Below are 22,699 nucleotides of genomic sequence, written 5' to 3' on the forward strand. Positions count from 1 at the left end.
AAGATGAAATATGGATTGTGTTTCACACATTTAACTAATACCTAAAGGAAATACTTATCCAGAACAATCGAACGTAAAGCGACATTTCTGTTTTCCCCAGAAAGGCCAAGAACAGCGCCAACCTGCGGTGGGGCTGCCCGGGGAGGGGTGGGGGTGGGTGAGCACGGGGCGGGACTGACCGTCTGGGGCGTGGCCGTGAGCGTCTCCATCTCCTCGTGTGTTAACCAGACATTTCCTGTGGTCTAGGGGCACCCCGTGACCGGCCACATCCAGGGCAAGGGCAGCGGTGACAGAGGGGAAAGGCGGCAGACACGTCAGCCAGGGCACGGGAGGGGAGCGGGTGGGGCGGAGGCCGTCCCCACCCACCCCCCGTCTTAGCCGCCCACAGGGAGACACGGGCGCTCACCGCGCTCGCCCTTCTCCGGGCAGGACGCCGCCTTCTTGAGGAGGACAGCCCTAGAGCCTCCTGTGCCACGCTGACACCTGAGCTACGTGGCATCTGAAGAGCAGCGAACACACTGCGTGCTTCTGAAAGTGGCGAATGATTCTCGAGGAACTGTTAAGCCTTGTACTTAAGACGGTCTCACCCAGTCAAAGCACAACAAAGAACAGGACGGAAGTCCGGCTTCGGGCTCTGGGGAGACGGTTGTGAGCAGGCGGCCGCCGGTGACCGGGCCTCTGTCAGAGGCGGGGCGCGGGGCCGCCGGAGTCCCAGTGACGGCACCACCGGGCGTCCCCGTAGCCCCGAGCCGGCCGAGCCCCCGCGGGCGGTGCCCCCGCCTAACGGTGGGCAGGTTCCTCACGGGAGGCCTGTTCGTCTTCACCGTCCATTAAACTCAACTCATGAGACGCTCCCTTTACCGAGATACTTGATAAAAATTGCGGGAAAGCCCCCAGCACCTTCATTTCTGAAAAGGCGACTCTGGTGAAACACCTGGGCACAGAGCAGACCATATACACTGAGATCACGTGCGCCTGTGCAAGAGGTGAGGACACGGGCCACTGTCATCACCACGACGCTCCCACTGAGAACAACGGAAGACAAGCGAACAGAAAAGCTTTCACGCTTTTCACGTAAAGTAACTGTGAGCCCTGAATCGGGCGCTGACCTGCTACTCAGAGGAAGCACGTCTGTGAGGCTTAGTTTCCGCACCAGTTTTTCTGTCCGGAGCAGACAGACTGAAAGCAGAGTGGGAACTGAGCCGGTGTACAGTCTGCCCTGGAGAAATGAAGAGCTGGCCCGCCCTGATCTCCCAATTATAATTCACGTTTTCATTACGTTAGTTTTTGACTTTTTCAACTCGGAGGACCCTCTGAAAGGACTTCCAAGGTCTTCCCACGTGGAGCAAAACTGGATGAGCACAGACACTACTTGGAGTGCACCTGCAGATTACGGGCTCTTAAAATCCCAGGGTCTACAGCTCCCCAAAGGGAAAGCGCCAACAGGCCAAACAAGGCAAACGAGGGAACCACTGCTTACAATGCAACCTCGGGTCTAAGCTTTTTCTCCTTCACTTTCTTTAAATTCATATTTAAATTTGTGATGATTACTTTTTTATGTTTTCAAAGACTCCCATTTCTATATTACAATGCAACTGTAGCCAAGCTGTTATAAAAGTATTTAGTGACGTATCTTTTAACAAGCCAATTGTCACAAATTAAAAGTTGTCATGTCTTTGAATGCTAAACCTTTAAACTGGAACGCTGGATGTGTTTATAAAGAACTGCGGAAGCAACACGCATAGGGGATGAACTCTTTTTACGGAAACATACCGTTCGTGATGTAGGAGGCGCTGACGGGCTTGTCAGGGACATGATCTCCTGAATCGCCAGCCTCAGCTTCAGCCGGTGCAGAGGGTTGCTGATGCCGATCTCGCGCTGGATCTCCGTGTCCGACAGGGCGGACATGATGGCCCCGCTCTTCACGTTGGCTCGGCAAGCAGCCACGTACCAGGCCGGCATCCCGACCCAGAGCTGGAGACGGGAGACACGGGGGCCAGAAGGTTACGCGTGGCGTATGGATGGGCTCGCACACTCGGCCAGGATTCGGAGAGGGGCATACGCACCTCCAGCCAGACGACAACAGTCGGCCCGTCCCACTGTGCAAAGGGTAAGCCTTGTCTTCGGGCTTCTTCGAGCAATTCATGCCTACAGGTGACAGATGTTCAGACTTTCAAGAGCCACACTACACACAAGCAAAGTGTCCTCTTTATAAACCCCCAAAGTGTGATGCCACACATCTCATCATTGTCCTTCAACCTTCTAAACCATCCACCGAAGGGTAGTTTGGAACACATCACACTGAACGCCTGAGTAATGAAATGCTGAAAAACCCTCCACGATTCTCTACGGAATCGTCTCCTTCCAGGATTAAAGAATTGCTACCAACTTTAAAAGACCCAGCAGAGTCTTCATATCCAAGGTAGGCTACTCAACACGAAACATAATCACGCATCCCTTTGTAAACAAGGAGGACAAATGTGTAGGAAGAGGAAACCATACCTGGGTCTGAACAGAGGAGCGTGCCTCAGAGAGCTTCAGAAACACTCAACATTCACAACAAAACACAGAGAACAACGCAGACTTTAACATTAATAACGCTCTAATATAGCTAGCAAGGAAAGGGCTGGACTTTGGCTGTTTCTATTCTGCACTGCTATTTAGCTAAGTAGGTATCTGCTAAATTAAGATATTGGGTCATCTTTTTTTTGGGGGGGGGGTTATTTAATTTATTTATTTTTGGCTGCGCTGCGCGGTTTGTGGGATCCCAGTTCCCCGATCAAGGATCAAACCTGGGCCCCCTGCAGTGGAAGGGCAGAGTCCTAACCACTGGACCACCAGGGAATTCCCGGGTCATCCTTTGGTTTAACCCACAAGCTTCACATCCAGAAAATTTAAATGCCAACAACCTCTACCAGTGCACACAAGGCAGGCCGTGAGCCTATGATCCTGATGGCAATGCCAACTGCCCCAGGGCAGGAGGCAGTGAGGAGTCCTAGGATCCTTTACGGCAGGGCTCTCCAACCCCCGGCATGTGGACCGGTACCGGTCCGTGGCCTGTTAGGAACCGGCCGCACGGCAGGAGGTGAGCGGCGGGGGAGCGAGCGAAGCTGCATCTGCCGCTCCACATCGTTCGCACTGCGGCCTGAACCATCCCCCTGCCCGGCCCCCCCAGCCTGTGGAAAGATTGTCTTCCACGAAACCGGTCCCTGGTGCCAAAAAGGTTGGGGACCGCTGCTTTATGGGAGCAGAAAGGTTCTGTGTGCCTGACTTTAAAATGCCCAAACCATAATGTTAACATCTTTTAAAATGATTTTGTCTACGGATAACACACTAATGTAAACGATAACACAAGAAGCTTTATGAACCTTATTGTACTTCTTTGAGTTATGTACTTACAAACCTTTCTGAAAGTCACTAATTAGTTTAAAAATGAAAAGTCTAGGAGAGAAGATGGGACTGGAGTGGAAAGGACAGGTCCATTTACCTGACTGGACATCCCTGAGTCACTGCAAAATTCCTAGGTCGTTCTTAGTTATTTTTCTGTAATAATTTCTGCAGATCACACCATGGAATCTTTTATTTCTAAAGATACTTAGTGGCTTTTCTTTCTTTCTTTCTTTCTTTTTCTTTTTTTGGCCACGCTGCACGTCTTGTGGGATCTTAGTCCCCCAACCAGGGACTGAACCTGGCCACCGCAGTGAAAGCGCGGAGTCCTAACCACTGGACCGCCAGGGAAGTCCCTAAAGAAACACAGCGGCTTTTCATTACATTCAAGTAGCATTAGACTTAAGACTGTGAAGTCTATGTACAATTAAAGCTCAAAATGTTTCACATAAAATTTCAAGTAAGTGTCCCTCTAAGTCAACCTTAGGTTTCCTGGGAAGAGTAAATACTGTATTATCCAGGAATAATTATACGAGAGAACACAACACATATCTTAACAGCTCAAGCAGAGTAAAAAAAACGGTAAACTTTTAAAATTAAAACAAACAAAGCTATTCATAAATTAAAAACAAAAACTGAGTCCACATGAGATTGTGATCATCTTGACACAGGATCCCAACGCTGGAAGGAGTAATGGGGGCAAGAAGGGCCTTGTCGGGCAGAATGAGCCATCAGCGCCCTGAATCAAATGCTACTTCCTGTTCCCTAAAGATGACGCCTCCTCAAAGACAGCAGCTACACCTTATGCAAACATTCACGGGAGCCATACGAGCCTCTGAGCGATGCAAACAAGTCCTGGGCAGGTCAGCCAGGGACAGCCCGAGCTCTAGAGTGTGGTCCCTGGACGGCCAGGCTGGCCAGGAGGGGGCGGGGCGGCACCTGCCAGGCCGGGGGCTTTCAGAACCCCGCGCTCTGAAGGGAGCCAAACAGGTACTGAATCCTTGGCACTTTGCCAGAGACCTCATTTTTTAATATGCAACAGATATTCACTGTAGACAAGAAATTTAGGGTTACAAAGAGTCCACTGATTCCATTACCTGGAGATTGGTGCACATCGTTCTGACTCTTTTCCAGGCAAGAGTCGTTCACTTTCATAAAAAGCCTTTTCTACTATGGATGTATTTCTGGGATTTAAGAGCGCCCATCCAGCACCCTGATGACACTGGGATATGGTGACGGAGGCAGGACAACGCGGCTGAGAGACGCGGGAAGCCAGCGAGAGGGCGAGGAGGCCCCGGCCGGGTGGCCGGCCCAGGTCTCGGTCTGCCGCCCGGGGCGCCTTCCCCTGCGAGGCGGCCCAGGGCCCGGGAGCACGAGCCCCCTCCCCCCCGAGGCGCCCGTCCCGCGCTGGGGGAAGCACACCCGCAGGCGGGCATCAGCTGCAGGGCCCCCACCCCGGCCCCTCCGCCCGTGGGGCACAGAACGAATCACTGCTCCTCTCCCGCTCCATCTAGGAGCCCACTGCTGCCTGCTGCCGACAGAACCTGCGACTGCTCCGAACGACATGCCACGTGCCCTGGGAGCCTCTGTTTCTACTCTCTCCTGTTTCCGGTTCTTCTCAACTGGGAACGCTCACACCCCCTTCAGGGGAGGCCCACCTGCTCCCACGACTGCCTCTCCTCGGCACGCTCTCCGGCACCACAGGGCTCTCGGCTGCCTCACGACCAACTGCTGACCTTTTATCTGTTCGAGATTTGGGGCCTGCCATGGTACACACAGTTTTGTGTCCCTCACTGAATCCCATCATATACAGTCTGAGAAACCAGGAGATGAAAGCAGCTATTTGGACACTATTTGGGAAGCTATCGATAAATCCTCTACCAGAAGTAGAACGCCTGCTCTCTGCTAATGGAATATCGGTAACAGGAGAAAAAGACTTTATGACAAAAAATGGTATTTAAAAAACTGTTGAGTGGTGGAATAAAATCTTTTCAGTCCTTCACTTAGGAACAAATGTGTTTCTTTTAAAAAAAAAAAAAGTACTGATATCAAGAACAAAGAAATAAATAAATGTGAAATAGAGCCGACCAACTCGCCCATGCACTCACATGACCACTTTTTAATAATCAACAGAACCGTCTTTTCTTCCTTCTTTACTGCAGCTACCAAAATAAACATGACAGGCATTTAGTCCTCAGCTAAGTTAGCTGCAAGGGAAGGAGGTATTCCTTCACAGGTCAGTCTTCTAGAAAACAAGAAATCTTCCGGTCATTAGCTCCCAAGCCTAAAACACGAGCACTAAGGCGACAGGACTCCAAATGCCTTAAATCCACCCAAAGCACCCAGCTCTGTTCTGAAGAAGCTGAGCTACAAGCCAGTGCCCTGCGGGAATGAGGCGGGTACCATCTGCCGGGATCCCGCGGCCCCGAGCCACGGTCCAGAGGCAAACACAGGACTCGCTCCGCTTCTGCTGGGACTGACTTCCTTCCTCTGCATCGCTCTCTGCTGTCACTGTCTCACTCTCATCTGTGACCTCAGTGTACAGAGAGGACTGCGGACATGAGCCCGAGGGGGCTGCCTCCCCTGCGGGCCAGCTGGGACGAGGTCAGCACGTGCCCACCCGGCTCGGGCCACGCGGGCGGGGCTACTTGGCTGGGACTTGATCTGCCCCCTCAAGGATCAAATTCTAGACCCCAAGCGGGATTTATTAAATACCTGCTCTAGTGGTCGACTGACGTGGCACACTGCCTAACCTCAGAATTAGAGTCACAGGAGAAAGACGTTCAGAAATACGCTGAATTCTATGGGGAACAGACACGCCTATGAGAGAAAGGTCATGTCCTATGTGAATGACAACGTGCGTTTTAAATTAGGACAGAAGCACCATGGTCAAGCTGTCTTTCCTAACAAGACGGTTGTGTGAGCTTCTGCTGATCAAATACCATATGAGTGGCATCATCCAGACAGACAGGGCCTCATTTCTCTTGAGACTGACACTCTGCACACCCCGGCACTTCCTACAAAGGCTCGTTGGGCTCCACTTCACTGACGCAGCCGCGCAGGCCGGCGCAGGGCCGGAGAGAGGCCCGGGCGGGAGGACTGCGGTGCTGCTTCCCGTCAAAAGCAGTGCAGCTCAGAGCCTGTAGCGGGCGACGGGCAACGCGGAAGGTTTCAGGACACACACAGCACAGCAAACCCGACGACTCAGCTTCCCCTGTGAGCGCACGACAGCGTCAACCAAGGGGAGGTGGAAAGACAGCATTTAAAGCACAAGGTCCTTATTAACGGGGTCGAGTTGAAACGCCGTTGAGCAAGTGCCCACACACGGGGAGCCCGTCTAGAGCCCAGGCCACCGCGATGACGGTCAGGGACGCCGACTTCCACGACAGCTGCAGCCTCCACGCCTCACCAGGCACGTCCAGCACCAAGTGTGCCCGCCGTGCTCTCTCATGTAGCTTTCATGAAACCTCAAAGTCTCATCTTCACCAAATCTTGAAAATTCTCTAAAAAAGTGGACGCACTGGCTGTGTACATTTAGCAGTTAAAAGAGCACCTCTGAGATAAACTGGGGCTTAATAAAAAGAAAATATTTCTGACAAGCATATTTTGATTCTCACATCGATAATGCCATAAACGTTAAACTATATTCAAACAACATTTTTTCTGGAAAGCTAAAATACTTTTTTCACATTTATAAATAAAGCATTCTCCCTAAAGTCAATTGTATCTCTGGTTAACTGACAGAACTAAAATTACCCACTGCGGTCAGAAGATCTTCGGACTCTGCATCGCTCTCTAAGTTGCCAGCACACGTTAGAACTTGCCGCGCGTGACGATGGAGTGGAGCACACCTGCTCGTGCACGCTCAGCCACGGTAACACAGAGTCAGAAGTTCCGCCCGAACACCCCAGCTCCAGAGGACCCCGCCTAGCAGACACACACCCCAGTGCACGGACCTGCATCACACGCCAGGCAAGTAACCCAGCGACGTCTGCCACAGGCAGCCCACCACTCGACTTCCTCCTGAGAATTACAGGACAAATGGAGAAAACACAGTGGCGCATTTTGGCCAATTCATACTACGCTTGACGGTACGTGAAACACCAACGCTCAGGAGCAGAGGGTGGGAGGGCTGGGCGCACAGCCATAACCCCTACTGGTCTCTCGCAGCTGAGCGGGAGCATGTGAGATGAAACGCCCCAGCAGAATCTAGGGCACAGAAGTGTCCTGGCATGACTCCAGAAGGGCAAAAGGCTCTGACGTTAAGTCCCCATAAGCGAACGGCAATTACCTGAGTTCGGGTACAACACTCTCTACGGTTCAAAGACAGCAACACTCAAATCAGCTTTTGCTGCTGAGTGGTTTCTACAGATTTCCACTTCCGGGGAGCCAAAGACCGAGTATTCCTGCGGTGTCGTGAGCAATGACCAAACGGACAGCATTTCCCCCGGAACGCAATCAACACTATGCCAGGCAAGATAACTGTGACTTCTGAGAAGAGAGCTAAAATGAGGCAGATTTCACAAAAGAAAAATCAACAGGCAACTTGAGGGGCTAAAGGCAAACTGGCCTCTAGTGGAGAGGGTCCCCGTGGGCTCAAGGGTGGTCCTGGGGTCAGTGCCTGCAGGCCCTGGATTCCAGACCAGTGTTGGTTTCTCAAGGTGCTTGACAGTGGCCAGATGACCTTCCCCATCGTCAGATTTATCACAGAGCCCACCCAGCTTCCCCCTGTCTCAAGGGCCAGTATTACCACCTTATCACCACCTTCCCCACTCTCAGGTTCGTGCTCACCCGAGACTACAAAGCGTTCCGTCTTATTTCCCACTTGTCAGTTCACTGGGACAGTCTCCGCCTATCCAGGTCATCTACTTAGCACTGGTTTGGGATGTGGTCACCTGACACACAACCTGTCCTGGGTCAGAAAACGTCCCTGGACCCAGAGACATGTGCACACGCTATGTGCCTCTGTGCCTATCCTGGGGCATCATAACGCCCGAGCTCCTTTGTAGAAAACCACCCCTACTGCTATTGCTTATTTTCAGAATCAGGACAACTCAGAATTAAAATTTAGTAAGATTGCAAAACTGAGAATCTGTTTAACATAAAAACACAAAATCTACCAGAGGGAAAAAAAGGGCAACACGGTAAGTGACACCTTCCCGACTGACCGCTAGCGCGAGCAGCAAGCCTCTGAACCCTGGTGGCAAGTCCCCGCAGTGGCTGCGGTTACACGTGCGTCCTCCCCAGTGCCGGCACTGTTTAAGGAGCCTCGTGTACGTATACGTAGACGTATCTGTACAGCTAACGCTCGTAAAGGCCCCATGGGGTATGTACTACTATGACTCCCATCTCACAGACCAGAAAACTGAAGCACAGGAAAGCCACGTTCCCCAACGCCCCAGAGCTGACTTGTGCAGGAGCCGGCATTCAGACACGAACGCTCTGCGGCTGAGCGCGACTCGGCCCCACGCTGTGTCCTCGCCAGAGAACTCTGCAAAGTGGGCTAGGAACCCACGCGCGAGTCCTTCCCAAATTCACAGATGTTCTAAGTCCTCCGGGGAGTATGGTTTAATAAAGGCTTTGGGTTAAGCTTTCAGAAGATAGTGTATATACAGAGCTGGATATCACATTTAATCAATAAACATTAGTTAAAAATCAGGAACAACTGAAAACTGTTCAGTGAGATCGACAAAAAACAAAAACCTTACTTTTTTTGAAGTTTACGATTTTTTTCAGCCTGTCCTCCCAATTTGCTGAGTCCCAAGGCATCTTGAGATGAGTTTTCTGTCTCTGAAATAACAGCTACGAGGAAGCAGAGTGGTTGAAATATTGAGAGAAAATCAACACGGCCGAGTTAGGTGTTTCTGTAAACAGGTGGAGGAGTTTTTGTAGGGAGAGCGAAGAAAATTCTAAAGGCGAACTTTCCGACCAGATGGCACGCACGCACGCACACACACACACGCACACACGCGTGCGCGCACACACACACACGCAAACGCTCAAGAGGCAGTAAGGCTGACGCCTGGGAGACGCTGAGCTGCTCGAGGCAGGCGGACGTTACCCATGCTCTCTGGGCCGTGTGGGACCCGCTGGGGAAACAGACCTGGGAGAACACCCAGCTCGTGTGAGAGAAAGCACGCGGTGGCGACGGGCGGCGGAGGGGCGCGCGGAGGGGCACGCGCAGCCCCCTGCCCGCTCCGAACACTTAAGAGTTGGCTGGAAACCACCCACCTTGTCCCAGCGATTCCTTGCCAAGGGCTCCAGGTCGGCCCTTCTCTTTCTTGCCGAACAAGCGGCCGATAGAGGACTTGATGCCCTTCTTCTTGGGGGCTTTGTGCAGCGAGTCCTGGCTGCTGTTGCTACTGCTGGGGTTGCTCGCGGGGCCGTCCTGCGAGCCTGTCGAGCTTTGGGGACAGAAAACGACCTTTAACGGGGGGGCCTCGCGCAAGCACACCCCCCACAAGGCTCGCGCCTCACGGGCCGCGCTGCGCTCAAGAGGCGCAGGCTCCGCTGCACGGGCAGCTGCCCCCGAGGGGCCGAGGCTCCGACGCGAGCTCTCCTCCCGAGAGGGCGGGGACCGGCTCCAGACCACGCAGTGCAGAGCGCACCCCGAGCCCCTCCAGGTGGCCGCCCGGCAGGCGCAGAGGCCCCCGGGGAAGGGCGGCTCCTCCCGCCACCCTGAGTGTGACCTTCCCCACCGGGCGGCGGCGCTGGAGAGAGGACCACGCGTGCCCTCCGTCGAGCGCCGCCTGGCTCGGGACAGGGGCTCAGCAGGTGGCGGTCTGAACAAGGCCAGCGTCACAGAACCGTGACTGCCGGTCTCCTGAGAGGGGGCACTCGGGGAGCACGGAAGGATGGGGTGGGACACTTCACAGCTCGGAAAGGACGAGAACGCATCCGAGCCACGGAGCGTCCTACAGAGGAGTAACGCTCAGAAACAAGCCCGCGCCGGGCGGAGGCTCCAGCCAGCAGAGGAAGAAAGTTCCCAAAGGAGTTAATCTGTAGAATCTGAAGAAACGAAGTGTTTCTAAAATTGCTGATATCACTTAACTCTCTTCTTGCCAAGCTGACTCTGTCCAAACGGAAGGCGCCTCCTGCCGGATTTCACTACAGCGCCCAGAGCAGGGGCCGGCACCCTAAGTCTATCACTGAAACAAACACGCTGAACTGAGTGGTATTTCTTTAAAATCATCATCCTGACGTGTTTGTCAAGAGAAGATGAACAGACTTCCCAGAAGTGGAACAGGAGAGCAGGCCCCTTACTTGCGTGCGTCCCTGATGTCCTCATGGCTGGCTGTGTGCAGCCGCTCCAGCCGAAGGGACCGCGGGGAGGAGGGGGGCGAGGTCTCACATTTGATGGTCGTCTTGTCGTCTCGTACCTCTTCTCGCGAAGCTGGCAGCTGAGGGATTGAGATAAGTGTAAAACTAGGTGACAACAGACTGTGACGAATAAAGGAAATCACGGAGGCTTTACATTGTGACCAGAAACTTATTTGAAAACCTATTAGCTATGCTTTCTGCCAGTACAGAAAGGCTTGATCTAGCCTAATGCCGTCTTAAAGGGCTGTCTTGTTCATGAGGAGCAAGGCTGTCAGCAGAGGGAGCACAGAGCAGAGCCGACTCCCGCCGGCCTGCACCCGCATGAGCGCGGAGACCCGACCGGACGGGAGCCTCCCCGTGGCCTGCCGTCCCTAGCATCCAGGCCACCCGGACAGTCCCGCAGGGGCAGCAGAGAGCTGAGCCCCGCCTGAAGGCACCACCATGAACCACGCGTGGCAGTAACCGCCCCGATGAAGAGGGCGCCTGTGTTCATCTCCTGATGCCATCCAACAGAAACACGAGCAAGGGTAAGAAGCCTCTCAGGCAAACCTGTCCAGACCTTTCTGCTTGAGAGGAAAAAGGAAATAGCTTGCTCTAGGTCTTCGTCAAAAGATGATCTGTTCCAGACTCCCAGCTTTTTGGCTTGTAATGGGATGTGAGTATGGGAAGCAGGGTGGTGGTTACAGTATGGGGAACAGATTAACCCCTTCAGGGTCCAGGCAGATCTCCCTTATAAATTTGGGTTTTGTGGTTAAGCCAGGTTAAATTTTATGAAACATGCACGGCAAGCATCTGTATAAACAGTGAGACGTGAGCAACCGACCTGTGCCTTTTTAACGGGATTCTGTAAAGAATATTGATCCACTGCAGCCCCTCAGTGGCTTGGTGACAACAAAGTGACCCAGGGCAAAATACAGCTGAACTCATTTAAGCGACAGCTGGATAAACTCTGTGTCCTCTCCTGATTTCTAATTACAGTCATCAGACAGCAAAAGGCTAGAAAGGCTAGAAATCATCAATGTGAAACTTAACAGAGATCGATCTCAAATTCAAGTTAAATCCTTTATAAAAATCAAACAGGTCAGGGAAGTGACGCAGGTCTGAGCTGACTATGGACTCCATGGAGACAAACCGCTGCTTTGAAGCCCAGCTAACACGACAAGCGCCTTCCCAAGGGCCTCTTCCTAAGGAAGCCCTCCGGGCCCACCCAGCCTGGTCTGCCTCTCCCCCCGCACCTCCCCTGGGATGAGAGCCCACCCCACTGCGTCCACGTGGCTAGGACGGGCCGCTGCACGCAAGCTGGGCAGGCATCTCGGCATCCACCAGTGACGCGGAGGAGGAGACAGGTCCGCCGGAGGCTGGTTCTGGGCACACACACGCCAAACCTAGAACAAGGCCCCCTAAGTAGCCAGTCAGCGAGCTCAAGCTACCACACGCAACAGGCCACCCGGCCGGGATGTAATCAACAGGCTGCTACCTTTACTGAGAAAGTCTTGCCACCGAGAAAACTACAAACGTACGCAGCACAACTGCGTCTCACTGCCGGCCTGTGGACTGTGCAGGGGCAGCAGGGCGCGGTCACCCCGAGGGGCACGGGTCTCTCGTCCTCACTTAACAGGCGGGCAAAGCCGGGCACAGAGCGGGTGAGTGGCTCACCCAGGTCACAACCAATCGGTGACAGAGCCGGGACTTTAAACTGCCGCGCTGCTGTGGCCTGGCAGGGGGGCTCTGGTGCACTGGGGGGCTGGGCCGCAGGACGGCTGCCCACGTCCTGCAGGGCTGCGCGGTGAGTGCACGCTCGGGGGGCTGTGCGCCTGAGAGGGAGGGAGGCATCGTGGTCAACAGATCTGGCCCTCAGCAACCGTACTCCCTCCAAGAACAGGGGCTCAGTCCCGGGTTATCGGAGAGGAAGAAGCCCCGAGCGCCCACCGTCAGGACTGCTGTGAAGGAGACAAGAGCTCCTGGTGGAAAAGCGGGCCGGACGGCGCCGGGGCTGAGGGTCCAGGTTCTGAAATCAGACAAATCCACGCTGCGCTGCTGACAGACTGTGCGAGCCTGGGCACAGCGCCTGGCCTCTCTAAGCCTCGGCGTCCACGTCTGTTGAATAGGGATAACAACAGCACCTGGACCTCACGTGGGTGTTTGTGGGATTAGGGAACAAACTCGTAAAGCATTCAGCACGATGCCTGGCACAAAGGAACAGCCTACCGAACGCTACTACCTGTGACTGTTAAAATTGCTTTCCCCCAAATCTAGCATCTATGGCTCCGCTTCCATCATTTCTTTTTAAAAAACACTATGGGGAATTCCCTGGTGGTAGAGTGGTTAAGGACTCAGCGCTCTCGCTGCCTGGGGTCCGAGTTCGATCCCTGGTTGGGGAACTAAGATCCCGCAAGCCTCGCAGCGCAGCCAAAAATAAATAAGTAAATAAACAAATAAATAAATAAAATTTAAAAATAGTAACAAAAAATAAAAAACACTATGTCTATTATAAATAAACGTGCAACAATTAGAAGGCAAACAAGCGGGAGAAAGGCAAACTCTTACATTTGTCCCAGTGAACGACCTATTTCCAGCGGAACCAGCAGCATATGTTAAGTGGAGGGTGAGTTTCAACACTTCCATTAAAACGTCAATCATTCACCAGTACACAACCACATAGTGTTCATTCACGTAAAACGACAGGGACTCTTCAATACTTCACAAAGAAACAAAGGCATGCTAAATTACTAAATATTTTACCTTTCTACGATGTTTCCTTAAATCACTAGGCTGACAGATGCATGCAAAGAAATGAAGAGAAACCAGATTTACTGCACACTTTGAAGTTAAAAATTCAAGGATCAGTACAGGCAAATATATTAAAAAGAAAATGACAGAACACATGTAAGTGAAATAAGATTTAGAGAAAATGTAACTGGAAATAGAACATTTTTTTGACCACAAAAGTTAAATATAATAAGCTATTCAAGATTTCCTAGAGAAACACTATAAATTATTCCTCAGGAAGATACAATTCTATTACAACATACTCAATTTCTTATAATATGGCATTCTGTATAACAAAGGGCCCTAACAGTTGTCTATTCTAAGCCAAACTTCTCTATAACTTAGTTTTTCTTAATAAGAAACATGTTATACTTTAAAATAGCAATCTAACTGATGAGGAAGTAATTGGAATACCTATTTTAACACTGAACAAATCTAACCACCTATTGGACATTAACATAAAATCCTTACCTAGAATTTGATTTAAAACTTCTCAAAATAAATTTATTGATTAAAGCAGGTACCCTGTGAAAATATGTAAGAATAAAAGCTAGCATAATAGCAGATAGAGTCTTTACATTTTATGATTTATAGAAGATAATTTAATTAAAAATAGTCTAGTAAAGACATTAACTGTGCATGTTTAATAAGCTGATGAGATTTACCATCTTAAATAATACAAGCACCAAAACCAGAAAGTACGTTGTGTCAAAGAGTCCATTAATTCTACACTTAATGGGTCATTTCTTTACATAAGCAACACCTCACTTGTGAATTACACGCATGCTGTACAGTGTGAGCGAAAACACTCTGATCCATCTACATCAGGCCTGCAGCCATACCTATTACGCAGTGATACACTACATAACACTTACCGCTACGGGGGAAAACACTGTTTAATGAGAAACGAAGATAACGCAGAGACCCCACTAAAGAGCCACGACCAAGCAAAGACACACACTGTGGACCACAGCGCTGCTGTGGAAGGGACTTATAACAGAGTGGGGTGGACAGGGAGGGGAGCTGGATGGTAAGCTACACACTCGGCGGTGGGGAGGCTGGGGTCTGGATTAACAACGATAAAACAAAGGATGATATAGGGAATCAACACCAACGACAAGAAGCAGACACACCGTCAGCCAGTACAGAGAACCATATAACAAGGAAAAAAATACACAGAACTGTTTTTCCAAATTCTCTGAAAGAAATTAAGCATGAAACCACAAATGAAATTATCAAAGAGTTTTAAATATCAGCTAATTAACTAATGATGTAAATTATAAAAACAGTATGCCAAAATACCACAAAATGGACTAGTTACCACTTCCCATGTCACTAAAATGATTCATAGTTGATTTAATTATACGCTGGCTAACAATGCAGCTAAAATGAAAATGGGTGGTAACAGAAAAAAATTATAATACAAGTGCAGTTAAAAAGCAGAATATTGTAAATAGGATTTCATGTGGTAAACAGCAATGCACTCACAAAACCTAAACTACATACACGAGAAAGTTGTAACGTGTGCTTCAGAGCTGCACACCGTCACCACACGGTCATCGCGCTTCCAGATGAGGAAGCGTGAGGAGGCCCGTCTGCTTCCCTGGGAGCCGCGGGGCACTGGCTTTTAACCTGGTTCCACACGCAGAGCCAGCGTGAGCGCGCGGCCAGGTGCCTCAGCAAGAGGACCAGTTTAGCTTTTTTGGTTTTGTTTTGACCGCATGCCCTGCCCCCTCCAGTGAGGCATCCCTAGTGTAAAGGAAGACAGCGTTGACTCTCTGTACAGTTTTCGAGATGCCATTAGGGCTGCCTATGTTTACTCTTGCTAAGCTGTCTATTCCTGAAAAACAAAAACTTTCCTGTAGCTGCTGTGCCTTGTAGAGGCCATGCCCAATGTTACACAAAGGAGAACTTTGGATGAGTTCATGATGACATGCTAAGCTGGTCGCCCAAACATTAAAATTAATTTGTCATTCATTGGGAGACTGATTAAATACTAGCTGGCTTTAAAAATCTTGAACCTCTGAGCATAGCAAATGTACCTGATTTTCTTCTAGGTCAACAAAGAAAGCAAGCAAGCAAACCAGGTGTGCTGGGGGAGGGTGCAGCAAGGAGAAGGCAGACACTTACCAGAGTCATGACGCCTAGTCTGTCCACTTCCCTCGCAGGGCTGTGCGGGGCCCTTCGAGGGGTGGGCCGCCCGCTGCTGGGAGGGGAAGAGCTGGCCCGAGAGGAAGCGGGGTACGGGGGGATGGAGCTCACTGATCGAAAACGACCGAGGCTGTCTAAGCTCCCACTGCCCACCCTGCTTTCAATCTCCTCCGCCCGCTGCTCCGTGTTCTCCTTTTCTTCTTGTATCAACCTAAAACAGAATAAAACCATCACCTGCCTTTGTCAGAAAACAGAGGAACGTGTCTAGATAACAAATCTGGGTTTGTGTTCTGTATTACGATTAACGACTTACCACTGAATCTTACAAAGTTGCTTCCGATCATTCACGTTTGATTTTACTTATTTACACTAAAATTCTGATGGGGGCTGGGTGGCAACTCTCACTGCATAATGAGATATTTAAAATTTACAACTTTTACCTTCCCTGTTGTTAGAGCAAAGCTGCATACCTGTCTATCAATTTTTTCAACTGGAAATCGGGAACTCTGATATAATCAAAAAAGCAATTCACAAAGCAATTTGGAGTTTTTTTTTTTTTTAAATCAGTCATCAATTTTATACACATCACTGTATACATGTCAATCCCAATCGCCCAATTCAGCACACCACCATCCCCACCCCACCGCAGATCTCCCCCTTGGTGTCCATACGTTTGTTCTCTACATCTGTGTCTCAACTTCTGCCCTGCAACCCAGTTCATCTGTACCATTTTTCTAGGTTCCACACATATGCATTAATATACGATATTTGTTTTTCTCTTTCTGACTTACTTCACTCTGTATGACAGTCTCTAGATCCATCCACGTCTCAACAAATGACTCAATTTCGTTCCTTTTTATGGCTGAGTAATATTCCATTGTATATATGTACCACAACTTCTTTATCCATTCATCTGTCGATGGGCATTTAGGTTGCTTCCATGACCTGGCTATTGTAAATAGTGCTGCAATGAACATTTGGGTGCATGTGTCTTTTTGAATTACAGTTTTCTCTGGGTATATGCCCAGTAGTGGGATTGCTGGGTCATATGGTAATTCTATTTTTAGTTTTTTAAGGAACCCCCATATTGTTCTCCATAGTGGCTGTATCAATTTACATTCCCAACAACAGTGCAAGAGGGTTCCCTTTTCTCCACACCCTCTCCAGCATTTGTTGTTTGTAGATTTTCTGATGATGCCCATTCTAACTGGTGTGAGGTGATACCTCATTGTAGTTTTGATTTGCATTTCTCTAATAATTAGTGATGTTGAGCAGCTTTTCATGTGCTTTTTGGCTGTCTGTATGTCTTCTTTGGAGAAATGTCTATTTAGGTCTTCTGCCCATTTTTGGATTGGGTTGTTTGTTTCTTTAATATTGAGCTGAATGAGCTGTTTATATATTTTGGAGATTAATCCTTTGTCTGTTGATTCGTTTGCAAATATTTTCTCCCATTCTGAGGGTTGTCTTTTTGTCTTGTTTATGGTTTCCTTTGCTGTGCAAAAGCTTTGAAGTTTCATTAGGTCCTATTTGTTTATTTTGTTTTTATTTCCATTACTCTAGGAGGTAGATCAAAAAAGATCTTGCTGTGATTTATGTCAAAGAGTGTTCTTCCTACGTTTTCCTCTTAAGAGTTTTATAATGTCCAGTCTTACATTTAGGTCTCTAATCCATTTTGAGTTTATTTTTGTGTATGGTGTTAGGGAGTATTCTAATTTCATTCTTTTACATGTAGCTGTCCAGTTTTCCCAGCACCACTTATTGAAGAGACTGTCTTTTCTCCATTGTATATCTTTGCCTCCTTTGTCATAGATTAGTTGACCATAGGTGCGTGGGTTTATCTCTGAGCTTTCTATCTTGTTCCATTGATCTATGTTTCTGTTTTTGTGCTGGTACCATATTGTCTTGATTACTGTAGCTTTGTAGTATAGTCTGAAGTCAGGGAGTCTGATTCCTCCAGCTCCGTTTTTTTCCCTCAAGACTGCTTTGGCTATTCGGGATCTTTTGTGTCTACATACAAATTTTAAGATGATTTGTTCTAGTTCCATAAAAATTGCCATAGGTAATTTGATAGGGATTGCATTGAATCTGTAGATTGCTTTGGGTAGTATAGTCATTTTCACAATATTGATTCTTCCAATCCAAGAACATGGTATATCTCTCCATCTGTTGGTATCATCTTTAATTTCTTTCATCAGTGCCTTATAGTTTTCTGCATACAGGTCTTTTGTCTCCCTAGGTAGGTTTATTCCTAGGTATTTTATTCTTTTTGTTGCAGTGGTACATGGGAGTGTTTCCATAATTTCTCTTTCAGATTTTTCATCATTAGTGTATAGGAATGCAAGAGATTTCTGTGCATTAATTTTGTATCCTGCAACTTTACCATATTCATTAATTAGCTCTAGCAGTTTTCTGGTGGCAGTTTTAGGATTCTCTATGTATAATATCATGTCATCTGCAAACAGTGACAGTTTTACTTCTTTTCCAATTTGTATTCCTTTTATTTCTTTTTCTTCTCTGATTGCCATGGCTAAGACTTCCAGAACTATGTTGAATAATAGTGGTGAGAGTGGACATCCTTGTCTTGTTCCTGATCTTAGAGGAAATGCTTTCAGTTTTTCACCATTGAGAATGATGTTTGCTGTGGGTTTGTCATATATGGCCTTTATTATGTTGAGGTAGGTTCCCTCTATGCCCACTTTCTGGAGAGTTTTTATCATAAATGGGTGTTGAATTTTGTCAAAAGCTTTTTCTGCATCTATTGAGATGATCATATGGTTTTTCTTCTTCAGTTTGTTAATATGGTGTATCACATTGATTGATTTGCGTATATTGAAGAATCCTTGCATCCCTGGGATAAATCCCACTTGATCGTGGTGTATGATCCTTTTAATGTGTTGTTGGATTCTGTTTGCTAGTATTTTGTTGAGGATTTTTGCATCTATATTCATCAGTGATATCGGTCTGTAATTTTCTTTCTTTGTAGTGTCTTTGTCTGGTTTTGGTATCAGGGTGATGGTGGCCTCATAGAATGAGTTTGGGAGTGTTCCTTCCTCTGCAATTTTTTGGAAGAGTTTGAGAAGGATAGGTGTTAGCTCTTTTCTAAATGTTTGATAGAATTCACCTGTGAAGCCATCTGGTCCTGGACTTTTGTTTGTTGGAAGATTTTTAATCACAGTTTCAATTTCATTGCTTGTGATTGGTCTGTTCATATTTTCTGTTTCTTCCTGGTTCAGTCTTGGAAGGTTATACCTTTCTAAGAATTTGTCCATTTCTTCCAGGTTGTCCATTTTACTGGCATAAAGTTGCCTGTAGTAATTTCTTAGGATGCTTTGTATTTCTGCAGTGTCTGTTGTAACTTCTCCTTTTTCATTTCTGATTTTATTGATTTGAGTCCTCTCCCTCTTTTTCTTGATGAGTCTGGCTAATGGCTTATCAATTTTGTTTATCTTCTCAAAGAACCAACTTTTAGTTTTATTGATCTTTGCTATTGTTTTCTTTGTTTCTATTTCATTTATTTCTGCTCTGATCTTTATGATTTCTTTCCTTCTGCTAACTTTGGGTTTTGTTTGTTCTTCTTTCTCTAGTTTCATTAGGTGTAAGGTTAGATTGTTTACTTGAGATTTTTCTTGTTTCTTGAGGTAGGCTTGTATAGCTATAAACTTCCCTCTTAGAACTGCTTTTGCTGCATCCCATAGGTTTTGGGTTGTCGTGTTTTCATTGTCATTTGTCTCTAGGTATTTTTTGATTTCTTCTTTGATTTCTTCAGTGATCTCTTGGTTATTTAGTAACGTACTGTTTAGCCTCCATGTGTTTGTCTTTTTTACGTTTTTTTCCCTGTAATTCATTTCTAATCTCATAGCATTGTGGTCAGAAAAGATGCTTGATATGATTTCAATTTTCTTAAATTTACTGAGGCTTGATTTGTGACCCAAGATGTGATCTATCCTGGAGAATGTTCTGTGTGCACTTGAGAAGAACATGTAATCTGCTGTTTTTGGATGGAATGTCCTATATATATCAATTAAATCTATCTGGTGTATTGTGTCATTTAAAGCTTCTGTTTCCTTATTTATTTTCATTTTGGATGATCTGTCCATTGGTGTAAGTGAGGTGTTAAAGTCCCCCACTATTATTGTGTTACTGTCAATTTCCTCTTTTATGGCTGTTAGCAGTTGCCTTATGTATTGAGGTGCTCCTATGTTGGGTGCATATATATTTATAATTGTTATATCTTCTTCTTGGATTGATCCCTTGATCATTATGTAGTGTCCTTCCTTGTCTCTTGTAACATTCTTTACTTTAAAGTCTATTTTATCTGATATAAGTATAGCTACTCCAGCTTTCTTTTGATTTCCATTTGCATGGAATATCTTTTTCCATCCCCTCACTTTCAGTCTGTATGTGTCCCTAGGTCTAAAGTGGGTCTCTTGTAGACAGCATATATATGGGTCTTGTTTTTGTATCCATTCAGCAAGCCTGTGTCTTTTGGTTGGAGCATTTAATCCATTCACGTTTAAGGTAATTATCGATATGTATGTTCCTATGACCATTTTCTTAATTGTTTTGGGTTTGTTTTTGTAGGTCCTTTTCTTCTCTTGTGTTTCCCACTTAGAGAAGTTCCTTTAGCATTTGTTGTAGAACTGGTTTGGTGGTGCTGAATTCTCTTAGCTTTTGCTTGTCTGTAAAGCTTTTGATTTCTCCATCAAATCTAAATGAGATCCTTGCCGGGTAGAGTAATCTTGGTTGTAGGTTCTTCCCTTTCATCACTTTAAGTATTTCATGCCACTCCCTTCTGGGTTGTAGAGTTTCTGCTGAGAAATCAGCTGTTAACCTTATGGGAGGGGAGTTCCCTTGTATGTTATTTGTCATTTTTCCCTTGCTGCTTTCAATAATTTTTCTTTGTCTTTAATTTTTGCCAATTTGATTACTATGTGTCTTGGCGTGTTTCTCCTTGGGTTTATCCTGTATGGGACTCTCTGCGCTTCTTGGACTTGGGTGGCTATTTCCTTTCCCATGTTAGAAAAGTTTTCGACTATAATCTCTTCAAATATTTTCTCTGGTCCTTTCTCTCTCTCTTCTCCTTCTGGGACCCCTATAATGCGAATGTTGTTGCGTTTAATGTTGTCCCAGAGGTCTCTTAGGCTGTCTTCATTTCTTTTCATTCTTTTTTCTTTAGTCTGTTCCACAGCAGTGAATTCCACCATTCTGTCTTCCAGGTCACTTATCCGTTCTTCTGCCTCAGTTATTCTGCTACTGATTCCTTCTAGTGTAGTTTTCATTTCAGTTATTGTATTGGTCATCTCTGTTTGTTCTTTAATTCTTCTAGGTCTTTGTTAATCATTTCTTGCATCTTCTCGATCTTTGCCTCCATTCTTATTCCGAGGTCCTGGATCATCTTCACTATCGTTATTCTGAACTCTTTCTGGAAGGTTGCCTATCTCCACTTCATTTAGTTGTTTTTCTGGGGTTTTTTCTTGTTCCTTCATCTGGTATATAGCCCTCTGCCTTTTCATCTTGTCTATCTTTCTGTGAATGTGGTTTTTGTTCCACAGGCTGCAGGACTGTAGTTTTTCTTGCTTCTGCTGTCTGCCCTCTGGTGGTTGAGGCTATCTACCAATTTGGAGTTTCTAAACACAAGTCTCTAGACCAGATGAAAATGCTGAGTTGATTTTTTTTTAAGGTTGAATTTGAACAAAAGTATTATTTCATAAAGTTCTCTACCAGTCTCATGTGAGTTTCTTTTTTTCTGTTTGTTTTTTGGGTTTTTTTTTTTTTTGTTCCCCAACCAGGGATTGAACCCCTGCCCCCTGCAGTGGAAGGGCAGAGTCTTAACCACTGTACCGCCAGGCAAGTCCCTCATGTGAGTTTCTGGGTTCATGTCAACCACGCTGCATTACTCTGGAATTCAAGGTTAATGTTCTTCTCCCCCAGTGTGTACTGGATGGTTAAACAGCAGTCTAAATATTTGATTATGCAAATACAATTATTTTGATATTAAAATACCAGGTCCTTGTCATAACCTTTCCAATTTAAGTCCTACTTACATATCCTGAGAGTATTTTCTCAGTTTTGATAACAAGTCGATGGACAGAATTTACCATTTATATCAGGTCAACCTGCTGCATGAGGAAAAAATCACTTTTACCTGGCAACATGCTATAAAAATAAAAGTATATAATTGTTACATAGTTCCCGCAGGGATGGGGAGAGACAGTCTTTCAGAGCTCATCTGGGTTCAAACACGGCACACGAAGAAGTCAGTCTATGAAGTCAAAAGTGCAGGCAGCACAACCTACTTTTGCCATTTTTGCCATTTATTCTGCGGCCTTTCCTCTCTGGCCCCCGTCCTCTGCAGGTGGGAATGGGCACCTCTGCCTGTGTTAATGTGACAAGAGCAATCTGAGCAGCAACTCTGACCGGGTCCACCACAGGGTCACCGGCCTGGGGCCGCTCTGCACATGGACTTGGGACAGGAGGTGTGGCCATGGCAGATCTGACACCGGGCAGGCCTCAGGGTACCCGGTCACACTGCTGCCCCCAGACCTAAGGCCTCCTGATCACTACAAGGTAGTCCTTTGGATTCTATTCCCTGTTTTGCAAAGTAACTATTATAATTGCTAAGACAGTTTCTAAAGAAAACATCTTAAATATACTGATGAGACTAAAAAATACTCAAACACACATCCTTTGACCACTGTCTTACAAGAACCAATTTTCACATTATGTTAATTTAAAAGCAAAACGCAAGTCCGAGTGGGAGTCTGCCAACCCGAAAACCCCAGCTTTTCTCTTCCCAGTGGCTTTGGGACACACCGCAGAATACGCGAGGCTCCGAGGGATGCACAAGAGGGCGACCCCTCCATGCCGGAGGGCGCATGGGCTGCAGGGGGGCAGCACCTCGGGGCTCAGAGCTGGGGGGACACGCTGGCTGGCAGAAGCTGACGAAGGGTGCCCTCACCTCCTGCGGCACGCCCGCCCTCACCCGCCCCTGCGCCAAGCTTTGGCCTTTCTCCCGGTCGGCCACCCCTTCACCCAGCCCTGCCCCAGGAAAGGAATCCGGGGAGCCGACTTT

At 47.5% G+C, this 22,699-nt stretch overlaps 1 protein-coding gene across 7 annotated transcripts in view; it reads right to left on the bottom strand.

The window, feature by feature from the left end:
• PPFIA1 (PTPRF interacting protein alpha 1) overlaps window positions 1–22,699 on the bottom strand; it is a 93,136-nt gene that overhangs the window by 13,340 nt on the left and 57,097 nt on the right. For 3 of the 7 annotated variants that reach the window (XM_057552335.1, XM_057552333.1, XM_057552336.1), the window contains 7 exons: window positions 15,607–15,838; window positions 13,450–13,479; window positions 10,651–10,787; window positions 9,619–9,791; window positions 9,096–9,189; window positions 2,067–2,148; window positions 1,774–1,974 (listed from right to left, as the gene is read on the bottom strand). In XM_057552335.1, the coding sequence (XP_057408318.1) occupies window positions 1,774–1,974; window positions 2,067–2,148; window positions 9,096–9,189; window positions 9,619–9,791; window positions 10,651–10,787; window positions 13,450–13,479; window positions 15,607–15,838 (949 nt within the window). Of the gene's footprint in view, window positions 1–179; window positions 243–1,773; window positions 1,975–2,066; window positions 2,149–9,095; window positions 9,190–9,618; window positions 9,792–10,650; window positions 10,788–13,449; window positions 13,480–15,606; window positions 15,839–22,699 lie in introns of all 7 variants that reach the window. The other 4 variants (XM_057552338.1, XM_057552337.1, XM_057552334.1 and 1 more) reach the window with 2 other exon arrangements.

This window comes from Balaenoptera acutorostrata, chromosome 9 (assembly GCF_949987535.1).
Source record: "Balaenoptera acutorostrata chromosome 9, mBalAcu1.1, whole genome shotgun sequence".
Classification (NCBI taxonomy): domain Eukaryota; kingdom Metazoa; phylum Chordata; class Mammalia; order Artiodactyla; family Balaenopteridae; genus Balaenoptera; species Balaenoptera acutorostrata.